The sequence below is a fragment of the Fukomys damarensis genome, unplaced genomic scaffold (genome assembly GCF_012274545.1).
Source record: "Fukomys damarensis isolate Sample0158 unplaced genomic scaffold, DMR_v1.0_HiC HiC_scaffold_33, whole genome shotgun sequence".
NCBI lineage: Eukaryota > Metazoa > Chordata > Mammalia > Rodentia > Bathyergidae > Fukomys > Fukomys damarensis.
In genome coordinates this window covers 20,351,906-20,375,249 of record NW_022900945.1, presented here as the reverse complement: position 1 = coordinate 20,375,249, position 23,344 = coordinate 20,351,906, and the positions used below count along the sequence as shown (strand labels likewise).

Sequence of the window (23,344 nt, the reverse complement as noted above, 5' to 3'; positions counted from 1 at the left end):
TTTTTTTTTTTTTTTTTTTTTTGGTTTTAGGACAGGGTCTTACTATGTAGCCTAGGCTGGCCTCAAGCTCCTGGTAATCCTCCTGCCTCAGCCTCCTGAAGGCTGGCATTACAAGCATGCAACACCATGCCCAGCAAAAATTTTATTTTCATAAAACACTCTATAATACAAAACAGCCTCTAAACTACAATATAAAATATTGTACACAAAAATATATACATCAGTTAAATAAAAACTTGTTTAAGTATTTTAATATTAAATGTACTGAGTCATCATGAGATTAAAATAAGCTACTTTTAGCCTCTACAATTACAAGAGATACTCAAACTGGTGGCCATTAGCTTGTAGACATCTATTAGTATGGCGAACTGCTAAAGTGTGTATGTTTTTTGCGGGGCAGATTCTTTATTTATACGCACATTTTCTAACTAATATGTAGAAACACTTGATGTATTTAGTCAAGTTATATTTCAGAAGCATTTTTAGCATATATAAAAACACTCAGTGGTTCTGCTGCCTGCCTCGCAAGCTCAAGGACCCAAGTTCAATCCCCAGTACTCAAACAAAACAAAACAAAACAAAACACATGTATCCCCCTTTTTTCAACAAAATGATGTCACTGCAGTTCCAACGGACCACACTCATAGGAGGGCATTGAGAAGGCATGCAGAATATAAAATAGTACTGTAACAATAAAACATTCAGTCACTTCTCACTTTGGGCCACATTAGAATATACTAAACAAGTCTCCATCAGGTGATTCTTTAGGACAGGAAAAAGTAATTCTAATTACTGTCTTTAGCTTAAAAATGAATTTAGAATAAAATTTTTTTATCAATTCAGTTAAAATTATCATCCACTTTAAATGAGTTTTATTTGGTTTCATAAAACAGTTTGATCTATACTTATAGCCACTTACAAAAGAGCACTGTGCTGCAGTCTTTAATGATTGCTTTTTGCTTGTTTTATTTGAGATAAAGGAGAATGAACTCAATGCCTCATTCATGCTAAACTATTGAGCTGCACTCCCAGCTCTGATGAAATTTTTTTTTTTCTTTTTTTGGTACTGGGGATCAAACTCAGGTCCTTGAACTTGCGAGGCAGGCGGTGGAATCACTGAGCTAAATCCCCGGCCCTGATGGAAGTATTTTTAAAAGGGTATGTAAAGTTTGTCTTTTCCTGGGTCCATTTGTCCAATGCACATCACTCACAACACATAATCACTATTATTAGTTACCCTTTCAGAGACAACTGTGTGTATACATAAGCTAAAAGAAAAGATTACTTCGATTTTAACACAAATATTAGGATAATAAATATTTTTTCTTCAGCTTGCCTTTATTTTTAAAATTTAAACATACTGTCAGCTAAGTGAGTAGAGATGTGATGACAGAAACAGGGGTGATAAGAGATTTCAAGATGCTGTGTTGCCTACTTTATTTTTTTTTAATTTAAAAAAAAACTTTTTTCTATTGGTCAGCAATGATACCAGTAGACTTTACAAAATTGGGCCTGCAGAATGTGAGGCAAGTGGTCTGCTTGGTCAGGTGCCAGCACTAGGCCAGGCACAGAGCCTGGGGCTGGGCTACCTTCATCCTCACGAGGGTGGCAGGGCTGGCCCAGGTGATCATGAGGAGGACAGAGGCCCCTAGGGGCTTACTCTTTGGCGATGGCAAAGGGCTACTCCACCTTGATTATGCTGCAGTCTCTGATGATCATGTCCTTCAGGGGCTTCTTCCGGCTGTCTTGGTGCTCTCCACATTCCACACCACCTCCATGCCCTCTAGAACTTTCCCAAACACCACATGCTTGCTGTCTTGACTGTAGTGATGAAGAACTGGGAACTGTTCATGTCTTTACCAGCACTGGCCATGCTCACCCAACCGGGGCCATAGTGCTGCAGCTTGAAGTTCTCATCTGGGAAACGCTCACTGGAGATGCTCTTGCCTCTTGTGCCATCTCCTCTGGTGAAGATTCCACCCTGGATCATGAAATCTTTCATCACAAGATGGAATTTGCTGTTTTTTGTAGCCAAATTCTTTCTCTCCTATAGCTACGGCTACAAAATTATCCACTGTCTTTGGAACACACTCCAAAATGACCAAGGACCACCCGGCCCACATCTTCATCTCCAACTCAAAGGTCAAAATACACCTTGACGGTGACATCGCCCCTTCTTCTCATCGGCTGAGGAAGGTCCTGGCAGCAGCAGGAAGCAACTGAGCCCACAATGATGGCAGCAGCAAAAAGAAGCATCAGACTGCACTCCAAGAGGTGCACATCCACTGGCAGGAAAGAGCATGGCCAGATGCAGCCTGGGTGGGCTACTTTAAATACTCAAGAGGACACCAGCCAAGGGATGCAGGTAGCTCCTAGAATGTGACACAGATATCTACAAAACTGAGTTTCTCTACAGCCTCTAGAAGGAGCAGAATATTTCTAGAATCTCGTTTTAGAATTTCTGACCTTAAAAACCATACCACTGATAGATTTATGATCTTATGAGCCATTAATTTTAATTAATGTAATAGCAGCAACAGAAAAATTATGATACAGTTAAGACCATCAAGCACTGCACTGTTTTAAAAAGGAACAAGGATGTACTGATATGGAAATATTTTGGGACTACACTGAGACACCAGGATAATCCAGGATAATCTTACAATTATTAATTTAATCACAAATGTGAAGTCTCTTTTGCAATGTGAAGTAACATACTCATAGGTTCTGGAAATTAAGGTGTGAACATATGAGGGAGACCATTATTCAGCCTACTGAGATACATATACTGGCCCTTTATACTTAGACTCAATTTTTTAACAGCCCTTTAAAAGAAAAAGCTTAATATATATACTTACTGGTACTGTAGAAGTTTCTCAACAGCAGGACCTGAAAGGGTGTATTCTTATGCCTGGCTCCTAGCTTGTCTTTTGCTTCTTGGCTACCATGGGGTAATCAGCTTTCCTCCACTATGTCCTTCTGCCATGTCATTTCTGCATTTGAGACAGTTAACCATGGACTGAAACTTCTGAAAGCATGAGCAATCTTTTCTTTATATTTCTGGTGTTGAGTATTTTGTCCCAGCAATGGGAAAGTGTGACTAATACACTCACCGTGGTACTATACTATCATTCAGTACAAGGAACTATAAATTCATCTAACATAAATCCAAACATTATGAAAGCTAAAAAATGTAGTGTGTTCAACAAAAAATTTAAACTGAAGAATCAGAGAAAAAGAATTTGAGAATCTTACTATGGAGCAGCTATGGAGGCATCTTATACACACAGCATAGAATCTTAATAACATAGTTATTATGTAACACAATTTTGCACTTCAATAAAAATTTCCTATTCCCTTCTACCCAAAATTCTCCATTCTTAGCATCTAACGGAATTCTGAGACTTTATCCACTATGGTTCACCAACTACAATGTAATTATCTTGAGGGAAATTATATATACAAAAGGTAGGACATCTAAAATATACTGCAGTGGGGAAAGATATAAATAAGGTCAGATGTAAACTGACAATTATTGAAGCCTGATGATAAATATATAGGGATCTATTTTACTATTCTATTTCTGTGTCCTGAAAATACACATAATTCATAAATACATGTAATTTAAACTCCTATTATTTACTACAATACAACAATGGCATTTATCATTATTTTTCAATCCAGAGGCCCATTATGATAAAAAGATACAATTGCAATACACTAAACAGAATGGGAAAAAAACAGGATGAGTCAGATGAAATGAACTTTTTTTTTTTTTTTTTTAAAACAAAGATTTTTTTTTTTTTTTTTAAACAAAGGACAGTAATCAGAGTAAAACTGAAACAGTAGTTCATCCAGACAATCTGTGGGAGTTAACACTATTCAAAACTTTTAATTATACTGGTCTTTCACATATAAATTTCATAGGTTTTAAAGGAGAAGAATACCTGTTACTGGACCTACCTACCTTCACTATACAAATAACTGAATTTTAAAAAGTGAAAGGAATAAAGCAAAACACATTTTTATTAAACCAAGGATGTAAAATAGATAAGCAGGACCACAAATAATATCTGGATTACTCTGAAAATTAACTATTCATAGTGAAGAGCTCTCACTGAGGACTTTCTTTATACTTTACAGAACTGGAGAAGTCCTTTTCCAAATACTAGTTTGAGATCAAATAAGGAGTATGTGCCAGCATGTCAATCAAATTTACTACTCTTGTAATGGGAGTCTTATAATCAAGAAGAAAAAAGGTCAGTCAAACAAACAGCAAACTAGTTCCTTAGTTGGTTTATCTTCTGGTACAAAACCCACATGCTCTGTGGACTAGGCATGTCTTTGGGTGGTTCTCAGCTCTGGTTCCCCATGGCTACCATCTGGAAAGCTGTATAAAATGTGAACCTCTGGATGCCTCTTCCAGTTAACTGTTCCAGGGTAGGACTCATGCATAATTATTTCCACTGATCTAGTCCTATCCCATTTTGCAAATAAGTGAACTGAGGCTTAGAAAACCAAATAATTTATTTTGAGTTTATGGACCCTGATAATAAAAAGAATTCTATTTGCTTTCCATTGTACTGCTCACCAAAGCTTACTTTTCTTCTTCACAGTTTCACAGACCGAACATTTATTCTTACTGCAGACCTGATATCTAAGATAGCTGCTATATACTAATAGGCAGGTAGCATATATGATGTGAAGGGATGATTCATATCGGAGAAGGATAGGGTGCGACAGTATGAGAGCTCATTATTCAACAAAGAAAAGCACCCAATTTAAAACTTCTTATTTCTGAAATTTTCTATTTGACATTTTTGGATTAAGACTTACTGCAACCTTGAAAAGGAAAACCTGCTGATTAGGGAGAATTATTATGTTAGTAAGTTAACCAGTATTTAAAAATCAAATGGAAAAGCATTGTTTTTCCCAACTGGTAAAGATTCTGCAATTCTTTCCTGATTTAATGCTAACAGTAACACAGTTAACCAGTACATTCGGGTCAATGACAAGGGCATGTTGGTTTAAAAAAGGCCTAGGGCTTTGTAAATCTTTCTACAAGTCCTAAAAACTGGAAGAAGAAAAAAAAAAACACACACAGATGGACAAGCTTCTGGAGTGCTTTGCTTCTTTTTCATTTGAAAAGAAAACTATACACTAATTTGCTTTTATTTTTACTGAAATACATTTCTTCTGGGCATGAATCCAAAAAGTAGTGCACATATCACAGAAACCTAATTAGTTCTACTTGTAAGACCATTTCATTTAAACTTTGTCTTTACCAGTTTGCATATGTTCATGAATGTGTTTCTTTACCTTTTGAAGCTCAAGATTCTTTGTCTGGGTAAATCTCTAGTCTTTTATCCTAATATCTTCTTCCTATCTTGTCTCAGCTGAATTAGGTGCCTCTCCTTTGTATTTGTTTTGTTTTGTTTTTGTTTTTTGAGACAAGGTCTCACTATGTAGTTGAGACTGATGTGGAACTCACTATGTAGCCCAGGCTGGTCTCAAACTCACAGTGATCCTCGTGCCTCAGCCTCCCTAGTGCTGGGATTATAGGCGTGCACCACCATGCCCGGCTTCCTTTGTATTTATTTATCTCTCTCCCCAATATATAGAAGAATATCTCACTTTAATTAAGATTTGTTCCTGTAAATCATACTAAGTCAAAACTCAATGAGGAATACTAATTTTCTCATAGGACAAAGAAATGCAGTAGGTGACATATAGGTGACATGGTGTGGAAACATATGTATCTATAATAATTTGTAACATTTTTGTATTACTATTGCTTTTGTTTTCTCAGCCTTAACACTAGTATTTTCTAAAGTTTTCTCTCTCTGAAATTTACTGCATAATAGGTTTGGTCTTAATGGCATTTTACCATATAAATCATAACTTCTTTTCTGAAGTTAGTAATTTCTGGAAGCATATTTTTCAGTATTGCTACTGACAACATAATGGGTGAATGACCTTGTTAAAAGATACAAACACATTTAAAATTAAAATCAAAACAAATTATCAAAAATTCTAAACCACAGAGAAAGAGGCAGATGTGCCCAGGATTTAGCTCAGTGGAAACATGCCTGCCTTTTCATTGCAAGGTCCTGAGTTTGCATCCCTGGTACAGGAAAAAAAAGAGACAAAAAAAGACAGAATGAGAAACTTAGATGACACTGTCAGAAGATTATTTCTACTTAAATATTAAAGCACTGTAGCTGTGTGGCACAAGTACCTACACAAGATTTACGATTCACAGAATATTTTCTTTAGTCTTTAATTATACTGAATTACATTAACCAGAATCCTACTACTAAACCACCCTTGCATTCCATGACTAAGTGATATTTGTTTCTGATTTATTCTTTTAAAATACTGCGGGACTTGATATACTAATATTTTAACATGTACTTTCATAAAGTGACTGGAGAGGTAACAGGAGTCTGTAAAGCAAGATCTTTTAAAACAAATTAGAGCAAGTATCTTAAAAGCAAAATATTCTTTCAGAAAATTACAGAGTTCTGGTATGATCCAATTTGTCTTTTAAAGGACTGTGTGAATGTTGTACGGTATATAACTATATAAGAAAGAGGTGAAAAAACTGGTAGGAGCTGTGACAGATTATGTATAAGGTAATGGCGGCTTGGGTTAGGGCTAAATCCTCAACATAATTCAAACTGAATAATATGAAGCCCTCTTTTTAGAGAAAAATAATTTTCTGTAAACTTCCAGGGTTCACTATTTTCTTTATTTTAAAACAAAAATCTTTAATGTTTATGCTGATGCAATATCTGAGTTCTTATCATAAAAGTGTGCAGTTAAAAAAATAACAATAAAGGCAGCTTAGGAAATCTCCAGTGTTTCAAAGAAGCACTTTTAAAAATATTTATACATGAAGAGCATTTAGTTATATTGTAAAATAAATGCAGCACTATAAGATAAAGGAAGACTAATATATATGGAGTTTTGGCCTCTTTCCCCCGACATGCTGAAACCATCTTTAACTTGCTGAACTTAACAGTTATGGATTTTTTTTCTTCTGTTTTCCTCCTATTCAGTTCACATCTCAAGCTGCAGAGCAGATGCCTCTGAGCCTGGAGATTCACATCACTGGTGAACGTTTGTTCTCTGTTTCCTCAGTTTTTCAGGAGCTTTTCTCCATAAGATGATTTCCTGCTGCTAGAAGTACCTTCTGTCTTCCACATCAACAAGCACTAGATTCAAAGTACCTTACTAGGGGAAGTGGGAAGGGTAGAGGAAAGGTAATAAGAGAAAAGAAAAATAAAACCATGAGAAAATAAAAATGGAAATAAAGTATTTGTAAATAGGAAAGGGGGAAGGGAGTGAAGAGGGAGGGGAGGGATAAGGGGAAAAAATGAGAACCAAGACCTGTCATGTAAAGGTATAAGATCTCAATGATGAATGTAACTGTACTGTATACCTAAAATGTACCAATAAACTCAATGAGAAAAACAACAACAAAAAACAAAAATACCTTACTGAAAAAATTTTTTTCACATCTCTCATTGTTGTTGTTGGGTCAGGTCCTACTAAAAATAGTCTTACTGGAAAGGATTCACCTTCTTCTGGTGCACCATCCATTATTTCATATTTGGCAACAGATTCTGTTTCCATTGTTGTACTGGGTTCCATTCCTGTGAGCTCATTTTTTATCAGTTTTAACTCCATGTGTTGTATTTTTATTCTTACTAATAAGTAAAATTTCTCAACAGTCACATCCTTTAGATGATACTTTGATTTATTATATACAAACTCTATATGTAGACAATCTTCAAGGCCCATTTCCATTTTAATCGAGTTGTTAACATCAGGATAGGTGGCAAGTTGGTGAACAATAAGATCATACTCTTTCACCATGTCAGTCAATCAATTTTCTCACTACTATCCCCTTAAGAAAATACCTCAAGTGGACTTCAGCACAGATCTAAGATTCATTTGGCTTTTCAACTTTCATAAATTCAAAATCCTAACTTCTGCTCCAAGTCAGCTCTCCAGGTAAGGCCAGTTCTTTCACTTGGTTTAAAAAGTCTTGAGTTTCACTCTTGTCACTGAAAAGTTCAACTTGACCTTCAAATTCAGTTCTAATTCCTTGATGATCTACCCTCTTTCCAGGTTGCTTAAAAGCTAGGTTTACCTTTCCTGAAACAGACTCTCCATCATAGAAGAGAGAGTATTTTTTTACTTTGCCATCTTTCAGTCCTCATTTCTGCCATCTTCCTTGTTTCCCCATCATTAAAGACATCAATCTCACAAATGGGACCAAAAAAGCCTCCAAGAAAACTCAATGTCAGCACCATCACCACATGCCCCTTCCCTCAGAAAAACTCCTGACCAGCCTCCCTCCGCCCTGGCGCCCTGTCACATCTTGTTTCTTAAACACAGAAAGACGACAAACCAGACTTCTTATACAATGCTGAAGTATTTAAATACTTATCAACCTACATAACACCATCATAATTTAAAGCAAAATTAATGTTATAGTCTGATATTTTACTGAGAAAATTTGCTGCTGGAATATAAATGTGGTATTTAAATCTATAATGCAGCATCTTTTGAGTTCAAGAAACCTATATGATGACTTAGAATTCTCCCAATACACTATCACTGTAAACATATGTTAAAAATGCCACTGTAAAAGTAAAATTTCAAATTACTCTCAGAATAGATACAGGCACTAAACCTGTGGGCAATTTTATGTTAAATAAGTGACAACATGAGTACAGATATTTTTAAAGTTTATCACAAAATTATCTTGTAGAGAACTGTCTTAGACTACTAAATTCATGATCTGAACTAAAATACATGTTTGCCTTAGTGGTAATGTATGAGTTTTAAAATGGTTTTGTCCAGTATTATTAAAGGGATTTCCCACCAGGTTTTCTTAAGGGTATCTATGTACAGGAGTCAGGGAATGAAATTCATTACCTCAGAATAGGAAATAAAATGGTCCATATGAGGAGTAATCCATGGCCTTGGCCTTGTTTTATTAACTCAAACCAATTAGTCAATGGATATATGCATTCATAATGTTTTAAAACAGCTCTAAAGTGAAGATTCTTAAGAAACCAAACAATAAAATCTCTAGTTGCATGAAATTTTAGAGATTGTAAGGGCTACTTCCACTGCTATACAGATGAGAAACTATCACTTAATAGAGTTAAAAAGGGTTGTCAAGTTCCCAAATCAGCTGTCACACATCCAGAATATATACCTTTCCTATATATTCTTTGCAGCACTACCTGTAACAATATTTAAAAATGGCAAAATTTAGGTAGGATACAGAAAAACCACTACAGAATATAAGGTAAGATATAACCAAGTACTATACTCAACTGTGTGGCTCAGATAATAAAAGCTGTACATTTTTGAAGAATGAGAGATAAGACAGACTTAGGATTGCTTTATATAAGAGATGGGATTTAACCTGAGTTTTAAAAAAATTTAAGACAGAGGAAAGCAAACAAGCAGGCTACATCAGTCAGGTTGGTACAGAAAAAAAAAGGTGGGGCTGGGGATTTAGCTCAGTGGTGCCGCTGCCTGCCTCGCAAGTGCAAGGGCCTGAATTCTATCCCTGGTACCAAAAAAAAAAAAAAAAAAAAAAAATGGGTAACTTAAACATCAGGCATTTCTTGGTTTTAGAGGTTGAAAAATCCAAGATAAAGAAGCCATCTATTTTGGTTGCTGGTAAGGGCTCCTTTCCTGGCTCACTGATGGCTACCTTCCTACTGCATCCTCGTGTGGAAACAGTACTCTAGTATCTCCTTCCCGTAAGGCTCTAACCCGAGCACGAGGAGCACACTCTCATAATAACATCTAAAACTAAGTATCTTCCAAAGACGCTGTATTCCCAAATGCCATCCTACCACGGAATAGGGTTTCTACATATGAATTTGGGTGGAGGGGGCACAACTCAGTCCATCCTCTGGGCATTCCTGAAGATTAACAACATCTGTGAAAGCTTTGAGGTGGTAATAAATATGAAAGGACCTGTCTTTTTAGATTTGGTGAGCCTTGAAGTATAATAGAAAATGTCAGTAAATAAAAAGAAAGGGGTATTATAAAAGGTACAGAAAGACGGCTTAAGATTTGATTAGACAGGGCCGGGGATTTAGCTCAGTGGTTCCACTGCCCACCTCGCAAGCAGAAGGACCTGAGTTCAATCCCTGGTACCAAAAAAAAAAAAAAAAAAAAAAAGATTTGATTAGACAGGTGCCAGGGATTTAGCTCAGTAGCACCACATCTGCCTAGCAAGTGTAAGGTCCTGAGTTGGATCCTTGGTACCAAAACAAAACAAACAAAAAAACAGCTTAAACAAAATAAGGAGACAAATGTTAGCACAGCAGTGACAAAAGGAAAATACCCTTTAAGACTAGTGTGGCAAAACTGCAGCATGGCTAACAGTAAGAGTTATGAACATCCCAAATAACAAACAAATTCAAAATAGCCCATGCCCATAATTTACTCTCCATACAGGGAACCTAGAGATTGAAGCAGAGGCTCCTCCATGCCTGCCTCGTGAACGCAAGATCCTAAATTCAATTCCTAGTAACGGAAAAAAAAGAAAATCAGAGCCTTCTAAGGACAGCTACGAATTGAGATGTAAAGCAGCGTAGCCAAGCATAATGGAACAAGCCAGTAACCCCAACTACTTCAGATACAGGAGGATTTCAAGTTCATGGACAACCTGGCAACCTAGCAAGATCCTATCTCAAAAACAAAAATTTTTAAAAGGACTGGGGACTCAGCACTCCCTGGGCTCCATTACACTACTAGAAGAGGGTTGGGAGGGAAGCACAGTGTTATCTATAAATACTGTATTGGATTTCAATGAAGTTATACAATAATCTATTAGACAATTTGAGTCAAGAACTTCTTGGATAATTTATCATTTCAGAGTCAACATTTGTTTTGATGCCGGGGATTTAGCTCAGCAGTACAGTGGCCTGCCTTGCAAGCACAAGGACCCGAGTTCAATCCCCGGTACTCCCCCCACCAAAATTTGTTTTGATGGATTTTTCTCATCATCCTTTATCAAAACAAAACACTAACAAACAATCACTGAGACAGAAGAGAAGGGTTCATTGCTCCCCCAAAGGTATTTTTTGTTCTGCAGTTGTGCCAAAGGCCTTGCAGGCAGGCAGGCAGGCAGGCAGGCAGGCAGCCAGCCAGCCAGCCCACATCACCCATCCCATGGCTGCCCTGGAGGTAACTGTTTAGCTCTAGGTTTCAATCACAGACCTATTACAGATAGCTCTGCCCTGTAGCTTTTCTGGATAATTCTGCCCCTTTGCACCCCTCATTCAGGTACACAAGGGGCCCCCCTCTCCTACCCACAGTCAAATAGCAAGTCTGACACTATGCAGGCATCTTTTCCTTCATCAGCAACTTCCTCATACTCTTAGTGCACGGTTCCCCCTCATGCTGCAATATAGTCCTAAAAAAATCTCTTACAGGTGGCATATTCTTGCCTATTCATGATTTTTATCTTGAAAAGAGCAAGTGGAACTGACAACACCACAGGCCACTGCACCAAAAGCAACGAGTTGATAATATTAATGTCCAAAGCTACCAGCAACCAGGGCTGGTAACACTAAAGGTGGGCTAGTTCCAAAGAACAACAGAGAGTAGTGAAGAATAGCCAAGAGTCACCATCTCTGGAGCTTGAAGAGTTCTAAAGGCCTACCAGTAGGTGCTGGCCCCATGCTGCAAGGAGAGCCATTAATACTGAAAGAAGTAATAGCCACTGGCATTCAAAGCCCAAGTCTAACACTATAAAAGGTACACTTTACCAATTTGTGATTTCTATACAAACTGAGCAAAGGCACTTGTTAACATCTTAGAAGCCAGTATGGGTATCTTCCCCTTTGGAGAGCCCTGAAGAAGAAGAACAATAGTGACAGTCATTCAGCAAGCTCAAGAACCAGCCTGTGTTTGGTCTCCACCCTATACACAGCTACCAACTCATGCGATCTGGTGATAACACGCCGATAATACAGTAGTGCACCTTTATTTTCACAAGCTATACTGTGACCTTCTGTAAATGCCTAAAACCACAGATACTAGTAGTACATTACCCTAGATATACTCTCATTTTTTTCTTTAAAAACATATCTATGATAAAGTTTAATTTATAAATTATGCAAAATAAAAGATTTACAACAATAACTTCTGAAATTTTCCATTTAATATTTGGACCAAAGCTGACTACAGGTAACTGAAACCACGGTTGGGGGAACTACTATAAATCCAATCTAAAAGTAACACTTGGGAAGGTTTCTCCCTTGTCTCTAAAGACATCCAGTTATTTTTACGAGAAATAAAACATTAGGGTAAATTTTGTTTTGCAATTTTGTATACAGTAGAATTATATTTCAATAGCTGTGAAAAACAAAACAAAAATACAAATTATACTTATATATAGAGGAAACATTTTCTGTACAGAAACAATAAAAGAATGGTGGCAGTAAACCTCAGAAATCAGCTTTGATGTTCTATACTAGTCTTTCCATATATAATTCTTTCAACCACCCTGTCTGAAAATGATGGACCAATATTACCTTTAGCCCTGGGGAAAGAACAGTAATATCCCAGTAGTGGTCTGTGCCACTCAAATACAGTACCTTCTCTTCAGCTATTCCTTTAAGACTATGTTGCTTTTCAAAACATAAGTGTTTGAGAATGTGTATAAGCATGTGTATGTAGTATATGATAGATATCCAAAATGAGAGCTTTTAAATGTATTTTCTAATTTTCCACAAATTTCTTCACAGCACGGTAAATACCATCAATTTCATATGGAAAAATAGTCAAGAAAAGTGCTTCAGAAAATAAAATTTCCCCAACTGGCCATATCTACTATAAAAAGAAAAATGATGCTATTTATGGGAATACTCTTCAACAGTTATCCAGTAATGTTTTAAAGACACTGGAATTATTTTCTTCCCCAAGTAAAATCTTTTGCAAATAAACCAATATAGTAATTAGTTAAGTAAAAGTAATGTGCTTCAAAGGGTGCTTGACAGATGGCTTCTCTTCCATGTTTCAGAGCTTTCTGTGAGGCTGCACGCTGCTGCAGTAGACTGTGTGGAAATCATAACTCACACAGACCTCAGGCGGGAGTTCTGATATGGAGTTCTCCTGATATGAAAACCCGCTGCCTAGTAGAAGTAAATGAATGGTCAACTTACTCTTTACTGTGAGCTAAGAATTTGGTTTGGCCCTTTAAAGGAATCTTACTAGACCCGAGGGACAGGGGAATAAGGTAACAGTTAATGGCACAAGATGTCTAGATTCAGTCTAAAGCAGTATCTTAAAAACATCTTAGAAGCTTTGTTCTATTCTATAATCAGAATTATCAGAATTATCTTGATTATCAGAATATCTTTTTTTGTTCTTCTTCTCAACTGAAGATCTGCTCATCCCCACCAGTTATCAAATTTCACTTCTATAGTTCACTATGTATTATAAAGTATCTTTAATTTTCCCAGTACAAGATTGTTATGTAAAATATACTTTTTCAAACCATATATCATCTATTTTATATATTTATTTTTTCGGTACCAGGGATCGAACTCAGGCTCTTGTGCTTCTGAGGCAGGCACTGGAACCACTGAGCTAAAGCCCCGGCCCTATGTATCATCTATTTTAATGTATCTGTAGGACATGCCTCTAACTGAGAAAGAATTATTTGAGCTCTAAGTGCCAGGAGTTCTCATTCAGATTTCTAAAATCATGCCTCTTTGTTTTGATTTCCAAGTGTGTCTTCTGTATGCTTTCCTGCTATCTATCAATAGTAAAATTCTGTAATCAAAGTTATCTTACGAGTCTCCAGGGCGATAAGGAAAAACATGCATAAAATCACAATAGTTTAATTAAACAATTGATAATAGTAAATGGACACCAGTTAAAGGGCATGGAAGTAGGCATGGTGCCACTGAGCTATATCCCTGGCCCTAGGGTTTATATTAATAAAATACTCTAAGCATTTTACAAAAGTATCCAAAATTTAATAAGGACTCTAGAACATACTTCAGTGAAAACAAGAGTCAATAAACAACAGTTGCTTCACTGGGAACTATGTAACCAACAGAAACTGAGGAACACAGAGTCAGAACAGAGTGGTGGGCCTAAGTGCTAACAGCAGATTTGCTATGAATAAGAACCAGTATTTGAAAAAAAAAATTATTTCTTTCAAAAGCACCAAACTATTCTTAATAAAACACACAGTTGTAATCCACTGGCTCACTTTTGTAGGATGAGAACATGTAACCCCCTTTTTCTTTAAACAAATTATCTTTTAAATCAGAGATACAGACTTATCTCTACAAGTCCATTCTGTTGTAACTTCAAGAAACTAAAAACTGCACTAGTAATTTTAGTCAAATTATAAACTGATGATTCAAAAATGAAGTCATAGTTAAGGATGAATTTTTTATTCATGTTACATTCCATAAATTATAATCCTGAGAATAATCACATACAATAATAATGGAAAAGGTTTCCATTTTGTAAAAAGAGCTTTACAAAAAAATATTCAGAGTTGTAGTATGGTAGGAGAAAAGTAAAGAATGAGAAATTCTTAATGAATTGAATTATCCCTTTCTGCAGAGAACACATCTTAAATTATTAATGGAAGCTAAATGTATTGCTAAGTCCCTTCTAGAAAGAAAAGGGTTTCAAAAATATAAACTTTCTACATAAATATAAAAATTAGGTATTAAAAAGTATGACACAGAGGTCTCTTTCATCTCTCACTACTGTGTCTTAATTCCAAATCCACTCTGCCACATACCCTGCTTTATGGCCCTGGAGCTGAGTATCTGCAAACTCATTAGCCACCTGGCTTTCTGCTTGGTTCTGCCAGAAAAGTACACTATAAGGAGACAAGAACGCGCAACAAATGTGGCCTGTTTGATTCTGATCAATGTCACACTAGCAACAATGCGCTGCCCAAGGCAGCATAAGTCCGTTCCTGGAATTTGGAGAAAAGCAGTCAAGGCAGCAACATCTCTTCAAGTCCCTGAGCCGCCCTTCTGCAGCCCCTGCTCCTCTCCGTTCCCCCAGTTGCATCAGCGGTGGCTGCTTTCAGCAGTTATCTCTCAGTCTCCTCAGTGCTCTCATTTTGCTCATCCAACTGTCCAACATCTAATGCAACCAATTCCCTATATCATATTCCCTCACTGAAATACAGAGCTGCTTTGTTTCACTGACTAAACCCAGCCATCCCTATTATATCTGTAGCTAATCTTAAATAATGAACGTAATTGCAAAATACATCCCCCTAGATTCTAAAATATACATCCAGCTTGATTAGAACACTGGAGGGGCATTTACTAAATAATTTCTCACAATTTAAATTTTTTTTTTCTTTTTGGTTTTTTGAGACAGGGTCTCACTATGTAGTTGAGACTGACCTGGAACTCACTATGTAGCCCAGGATGGTTTCAAAATCACAGCGATCCTCCTGCCTCAGCCTCCCAAGTGCTGGGATTATAGGCATGTGCCACCACACTGGCTAAAATGTTTTAGTTATGGCATAATTTGAACAACATGCCAGGGATTCAGCTCAATGGTTGCATCACCTGTCTCACAAGCAGAAGGTCCTGATTTCAATCCCTGCTACCAAAAAAGAAAAAAAAAAAAAAAACAACAGTCATATATGAAAATGCATCTTACTTAAATAATACACACAAAATACCAGCTTTAGAACAGATACTGGAAACCAAAGAGTATAACCTTTCATCCAAAAAAGCATTCCTATCAACAGCAATAACCACAATTTACTGCGGGTCTACTATTATATAATGTCAGGTACTTTCCTTTTTAATTCTCACAGCACTTCTATGAGATACATTTAATTATTCCTGTTTCACAGATACAGGAATTTAAAACCTAAATTTACAACAGTTCCTAAGTGACAGACCTCTCAAACCTAGATCTGCTTGATTCTAAAAAGAGGACTAATCTCTACATTTCACCAAATTTCCTACTTTCACTAAACTGATAGCTACAACTGTTATCAAAAATCTTTGTGACACCACTCTTTCAATTGTAATTGTTATTAGCATGACTTATTTTAAGCGGAAACCGGTCTCTTTGCAATTTCTATATTCATTAGGCCTATTTTTTTGTCCTCTGGAGAAATATAAAACTTAATGTCCTCCTAATGATAACCCTAATGAACATGTCTGCTCTTCATCCTATTACCTTTTCTCCACCTTCCTCCATGGGTCTTCCTCAGTTACTTATTATGTTTATGTTACAGTGGCATGACTCAAAAGATACACTGAAATTAAAATCCACTAGATAGAAAAATGAACTAAGCATGGCAAGAAAAGTCTCATGGTTTAAAAGTAACAAATATTTAGGACACAATCAACCTCACTTCAAATTTAGAATTTTGTGTATAAAATTAATTTGAAATTTCATATATAAAATTTCTTACAGATAAGAATGTTAAGAAATACATTAATTCATGCCCTTCAACATATTCTTATTATGTCCCTAAGATGAGCTAGTACATCACTATCTGCTGAGGAAAGAAAATTAAGATACAGTTCTGTCAGAAGGAAGTAAAAACCTAGCACTATCAAGACAGTGAACTAGAATGTGTCTCAGCTTTTTATTCGATTCATAGCTGTATACAAGTACAGGCATACCTCAGTGCCCAGGGTTTGTTATACCCTCATGGGTATCAAAGTCGGGATGGTAACACCCTTACAGAAAATGTCACGGTATTTGCATTTAACTCACGCATGTTCTCTCACATACTTTAAATCACCTCTAAATTACTTATGATACCTAAGACAATGCAAATGTTTTATAGTTATTGCTCTATTGTTTAGAGAACAAGAAAAAATGTCCATATATTTTCAGTAGAGAAGCAACTTTTTTCTGAATATCTTGATCTGTGGTTACTTGAGTATACAGATGTGGAGCCATGGATATGAAAAGCTGACTGAAAATTGTACTTCTTATGCCAGTGACAGCATATTATAAATATATTCTAATACCTCTTTTTTTAAACAAATCTTGAAGGATATTACTCATCCAAGTGGCTATCCTTAACAGTAGCACAAATTTCACAGCTTGTATGAACTTTTAAATTACTGATCTACTGACATTTATATTATAATCTTTTTTTTGCTGCTGGAGATCAGGACCTTGAGCTTGAAAGGCAGGTGGTGATAACACTGAGCTAAATCCCTGGCCCTATATTATAATCTTTTTATTACAATGAGTTTGAGCCTAGCCTGAACAACACAAGGTAGTGAGGCTTTCATAAAATTTTAAAAGGGACTGGGGATGTAGCTCAGTATTAAGGGCCTGTATTCAATCCTCAATATTGCTAAGTAAATACATTAAAAAAGCAGGACATCACTTTCAAATTTGGAATAAAATGATGATAAAATTTTTGATTGAAATATACAGCAATGACCTGTGGTATCACCACTTGAAGGAAATAATACTGTCAACTCCTGACTAAAGACCTTGTGAAAACAGAGTGACAACCTATAAGACAAACATTCTCAGAAGAAATCACCTCTTCCCATACCTTCATTTTGACTTCTGGTTCCCAGAACTGTGAGAATATAAAATTTTTTGTGAAAGCTACCCAGTCTGTGGTATTTGATCTAAAAAGGAGCTTAAGAAACTGAGAATGACACCTAAAACCTGTATGAAACCCAGTAAATAGTGCTACTTTGTGACTTGAATGCAGTAAAACACTGATGAGAAGTGTGGTTTTCTCCCGTTCACTTCAGCACTGTATCAACTAGAGTAGGAAAGAAGTTAGTAGCATTTGATCAGATAGGACAATGAGATGCATTTATAAAAGTGTAACAAAAGCAAATGCTCATTGTTAGAACTAAAACTTTGGAATCTCAATACTTCATGACACTGCAGGGATCATTATTTTTAATATTTTTTCCACTTTCAAGCTTAGAGCCAACAAAATTTGCAACGGCTATAGTTCCTTGTGAAATGGGGAACTGTTTTATTTAGCAAATGTGAACTGTCAGAATAAGGAAAAATTACACTGTCACATAAAAGTCCAAAATAACGTTTCTCATACTACCTCCAAAGTACCACCACATAAAGTAACAGTAGATATTCTAAAAGCATATTTAAATGTTATTCAAACTGACTTTTACAATAATCTCACTGCCTACCCCACTTTTATTATTGGTTCACATAAGAACAAACTGATAAGATTTCCATGGGACTGAGAAAGTTTTTATTGTTGACAGCACAAACAACTTTGAAGAGCAGATGCTGTCATCAAATTGTAGAATTCATTTACTCTGGTTGAAATTAAGTGAAATACTTGTTTAAAAATGCTTTCTCATTAAAATGTACAATGATCCCTTTAAATTCTATCTGCTATAATGGGATATTTCTATGACACTGCAATCTGGACTATGCCATAAACACTATTGTATTTGAACAGATGGAAATCATAAAGTGATATTTAGCTACAGACTTCCCGTCATATAGTTTTTGCAAACAGAAAAAAGAAGGAATCAACATTTGCAACCACTAAAAACAAAATACTATCTAGTAAGCTAAAGCGACAGTAATGTGACAAAGGAATATAAATGTCTTCAATTTAATAGCCTGCAGAAAAAAAGAAAATATTAAGCTGATACTTCAAAAGTTAATTCAATGGAGCAGGGCTGGGAGATGGTGTAACACGTAAGACATCTACAACACAGTCTGGCATTGAATCTAATAGTTTTAGCTGATCAAAGGATATATGTTCCAGTGGACTTAACATCTGATGGTCAAGAAACAGACAAGGTTATTAAGGAAAACCCTTTGAACTTTAGAGTTCTAAGTAAATATTTCTCAGAAAATGAGATGACACAGTGGCACCTCGGCTCACAAATTTAGTTTGTTTTACGATTTTGGAGAAAAGGGTTGTTTGTGTGTTATAATACAGGAATAATAACAATCTAGTTGGAAAGACTTTTTTCCAAAAGAATAAAAAGAATTATATCACAGAGATATATGCTCACCTATGTTTATAGTGGCACAGTTTGTAATAAGCCAAACTTGGAAACAGCCCATTTGCCCATCAGTTGGAAACTGGATAAAGAAGATGTGGTTTTTCTATAAAATGGAATATTACTCAGCCATAAAGAATGAGAAATTAGATTCATTCATTGGAAAATGGATACATATTGAGGATATACTCCTAAGTGAAATAAATAACTCACACATGTGTAAATACCAAATAGTTTCTCTGGTGTGCATAGTCATTAAAATTAACATAATTGGCAGCCACACTCCAGATCCCTTGTCAACTGCTAAGAGGGGGAACAAGTGCCTGAGCCTTTGACATGTTGTGAATTCCACTGTTGCATGAACAATAAGGAGGGTGCCAGGAGACCCTGGAAGACCAGAAATGGACTCAATGACTTTTGAGGATGTGGCTGTAACTTCATCCAGGAGTAGGCTTTGCTGGATCATTCCCAAAACAATCTCTACGGAGATGGGATGCTAGAAATTTTTAAAAGCCTGTCCTCTGAATAAAATGGGAAGACCAGAACATTGAAAATGAATAAAAAAACCCCAAGAGAAGTCAAGTGGTGGGGAGACTTGGGAATATGAAGTAGGCAATCAATGTGGAGAAATCTTCAACTGGATTTTGCATCACACTACGAACAAGAAAACTCCTGGAATAAAACTTTCTGAAAGCCACGTGTGCACAGAAGTGGCCATTCATCATTTATTCCTAAACAGACTTTCACACCTGACTCTGGAAAGAGACCATGAGTATCAGGAATATAGAGAGAAACTCTATGAATGTGATGAGACAAAGCCTTGAGATGACCCATTTCCATTCAAGATTTTTAAAGGACTGGGAAGAAACCCTATGAATGTAAGTAATGTAAGAAATACTTTGAAATTACAGTTAAATTTCAATACATAAAGAACTCACACTAGAAAGACCCCCCTATGAATGTAAGCAATGTGGGAAAGCTTTCCATTTTTCCAATTACATTCAAATACACAAAAGAACTCACAATGGAGAGAATTTCTATCTACGTAACTAATGTGTGTGAAAACACTACTCGGCAAAGTGTTCCAAAACTCATGATATGATAATGGACCATATAAATGTGAGCCATTTGGGAAAGAATTTCATTATGCCAGTTTATTTCATATGCATGAAAGGACTCACAGTGAAGATAAGCCCTATGAATGTAAACAATGTGGTAAGGCCTTTAAATGTCCCAGTCTGTTCAAAACTGTGAAACAACTCACGCTGGAAAGAACCCCCTATAAATGTAAGCAGTGTGGGAAAGCCTTCAGTTGTTCCAGTTACATCTGATTGCATGTGAGAACATATACTGAAGGAAATAACCCAGGAATGTAAGACATGCAGGAAAATATTCACTTTTTTGACTTTGGGGACTCAAGAGTCTAAGCTCAGCCACTGGTCCAATAATGCCAATCAAAGAGACACACAGCAGTGAAGAGCAGGAAAGGAGTTCTAATTAGCAAGCCCATAATACTTGGAAGTACAGATAAAGAGATTCAAGATCTGGTTTCTAAGTGTTGGGGGTTTGCAGAGCTGGCAGGACATGGTTGGTTGACTGCTATCTAAAGACTGGTTCTCTGAAGGCTGGAAAAAGCCATCATCCTTTTAGGGAGCAATTCACTTCCCATCAAGAAATGACAGCTCCTTCTTGGTTGTGGTGTTGGTGGGGGCAGTCTTAGCTCGTCATGGATCCACTTTCCATCAAAAGATAAAAGCTCATGCTTTTAGGGGTGGCATAACACTTGGAGGATGACCTCATCACAGGGTGAGGAGGCTCCAAGTTTAGGTTAATGACTAAATATTTCTAGGCATCACATTTCATGGGGGAAATCTGGAAATGGACTATGTCTGTAACAATGACTTTAGTTACTCTTATCTTGGTGGTCTCAGTCTTGAAGGAGGATGAAATAAGCTTGGCAAATTTAGCGCTAATAATCCATTTAATCCAGATACTACCTGAATGTTTTAGCATGCAAACATGCAGAGCAGAGCAGTGACCATCCCAAAGTTTTAAGACAATATATACCTAAAATGAAGGCAGACAGGTCAACTTTATCCTGCTTTTATCTGCCCACTGGACATATGCAGGTCCAGCCTCTCAATCCCTGCTACAAGAATACAAAATGTTATTTTGTCAGGTATTTAATAACTTATCTAACTTTATTAACAAAACATACAGAACACAGAATTTGCACACTCAGATTCATGTAGATATGTTATGAACATAGATGTAAAATCCTTAGTAAGAGATTAGCAAATTAAATCTAACACTAATAATAAACCAAAGAGTTTACCCCAGGAATGACGGAACAGTTTACTAATTGAAAGTCTATTACAACCAAATTGTTTTTTGATGATAAGATATATCAATGTAAACTCTATCTTGTTCTTTATCAACTTTCCCTTCTTCCTTACTTTTCTCTCATCCAATTTATTTTCAATACCTTTGTGACTAAAATAAAAATGCAACAACTATACCGTACGCTTTGCCCCCAAATTAACCCTTGTCATCTCATGCCTACATTAGAGCCTACTAACGAGTCTCTCTGTGTCCAGTTCCTTTACTATTAGGTATAGAATATTTTCTTACATTTCTTCTCTTTCTAAAGAATAAGCTTAAGTAAAATGAGAAAAGGAAAGCAACTATGTCAATTTTAGGGTCAACAAACTTGGAAAAAATGTGATGATTCCAAGCATTCAAGGCAAAAAGTATACCTAAATATTAAAACTTTCATAAATTTTTTCATTATATTCCATTTCTTTAAAGGTAGTAAAAGGCTTTTCCCCTACTAAACTCTGAAAACTTTTCATATGTGAAATTATTAAGTGAAAATATTAAAATGACTAATGTCCTCAATACTAGTTTTCCTATAAATAAATAGAAGCCGGACATGGTGGTACCTGCTCTCATTCTGGGAGACCGAGGCAGCAGGATCACAAATTTAAGCCTAGCCTAGGCAAATTAGCAAAACCCTGTATCTTAAAAAAAAGAAAAGAAGTGGGTTTTTTTGTTTGTCTGTTTTTTAAAGGCTAGGGATGTAGGCTTGTGTTCAATATTCAGCACCAAAAAATAAATAAAGCTAGTTTCTGATGATTTTCAAATAAAAGTACAAAGCATAAAAATTAAATAAAGCTCAGAAATTTTATAGACTATCAGGTTGATTTGATCCAAGAATTTATTTCCATAGTGACATTATGCATTTAAAGAGAGGTTTAGAGAAAAGGATGGGTTACTTGTTCCTTACAGTAATTATAACTAAAACATATTCTTCACAGGACAGGTTGGTTTAGGCAGGAAGTGAGAGAATACCAGGTGGGATTCTAATAACTTTCCTAAATCAGCCATTCTATCTATATGCTTGTACATGGGCATTTTTTAAAGTTTATTTTTTAGTTTTTTGGTACTGGGGATCGAACTCAGGTTCTTGCACTTACAAGGCAGGCAGTAGAACCACTGAGGTAAATCTCTGGCCTTATGAGCATTTAAATTTTAAATTGATATGAGTTTTGGTGGGGAGCTTGTGTTTTATAAATTCACACTATAAAACTCCCTAACAGACTTAATAACCAGAAATGTTATTTTTATACAGATGTAGAGTTGGCTCTACTGACATCTCCTAATAAAAAGTAATATTAAGTTTCTAATGATATACTTCTGCAGAGGCTGGTACTTCATGCATCCCTAGAACTCTGGGATGCTAAAGCAGGAGGATCACAAGTTCTAGCACAGAGAAGGCAACTTAGCAAGACCCTGTTTCAAAATAAAAAATTAAAACAAGGAAAAGGGGCCGGAGACCAGAAATTTTAACTCGAACACATTTCCTTCCAAACATTCTTCTACAAAACATCTAAAAAAAGTTATACCAAAGGAAGATATTGTTGTGTAAAGGTGTAGTATATAGCTGTTCTAAAATTTTATTTTGCAAAATGAATGTTAAGAGTTACAGGAAAATCTCTAACTTGGGTACAAGTGCTAATAAAATGGAGAAATAATGATGGAGGGAGTAACCCTAAAATGAACCAAAATATGTGGAAAATATAAGCATTACTGGTCATTTCTATTCTCGGAAAGCACTGCAAGCATAATACTGTGGTGAGAATACTCAGTCATGAGTCAAGTAACTGGACACATATTGCAGTAACATCTTGATAAGTAATTAACTATTCAGATTTTAAAAATGAATTGTGCAAGATTTTAACTTGATCTTCTTCAATCACTAAAAAAATTCGTATGTCCTAGGTATGCTACTTGCATCTTCAAAATCATGTGCAAAG

General features: G+C 36.1%; 1 protein-coding gene and 1 pseudogene across 3 annotated transcripts in view; both read right to left on the bottom strand.

The window, feature by feature from the left end:
* The window catches only part of Hs2st1 (heparan sulfate 2-O-sulfotransferase 1), a 120,071-nt gene that overhangs the window by 58,659 nt on the left and 38,068 nt on the right, over positions 1-23,344 (bottom strand). Inside the window, exon 1 of one of the 3 annotated variants that reach the window (XM_033758155.1) lies at positions 1,690-2,011. The exons of the other annotated variants lie outside the window; for them this stretch is intronic. Within the exon in view, the coding sequence (XP_033614046.1) occupies positions 1,690-1,762 (73 nt within the window). The 5' untranslated portion in view covers positions 1,763-2,011. Of the gene's footprint in view, positions 1-1,689; positions 2,012-23,344 lie in introns of those variants that run through there. 3 annotated transcript variants of the gene reach the window in all.
* On the bottom strand, positions 7,048-8,321 carry LOC104870933 (annotated as a pseudogene).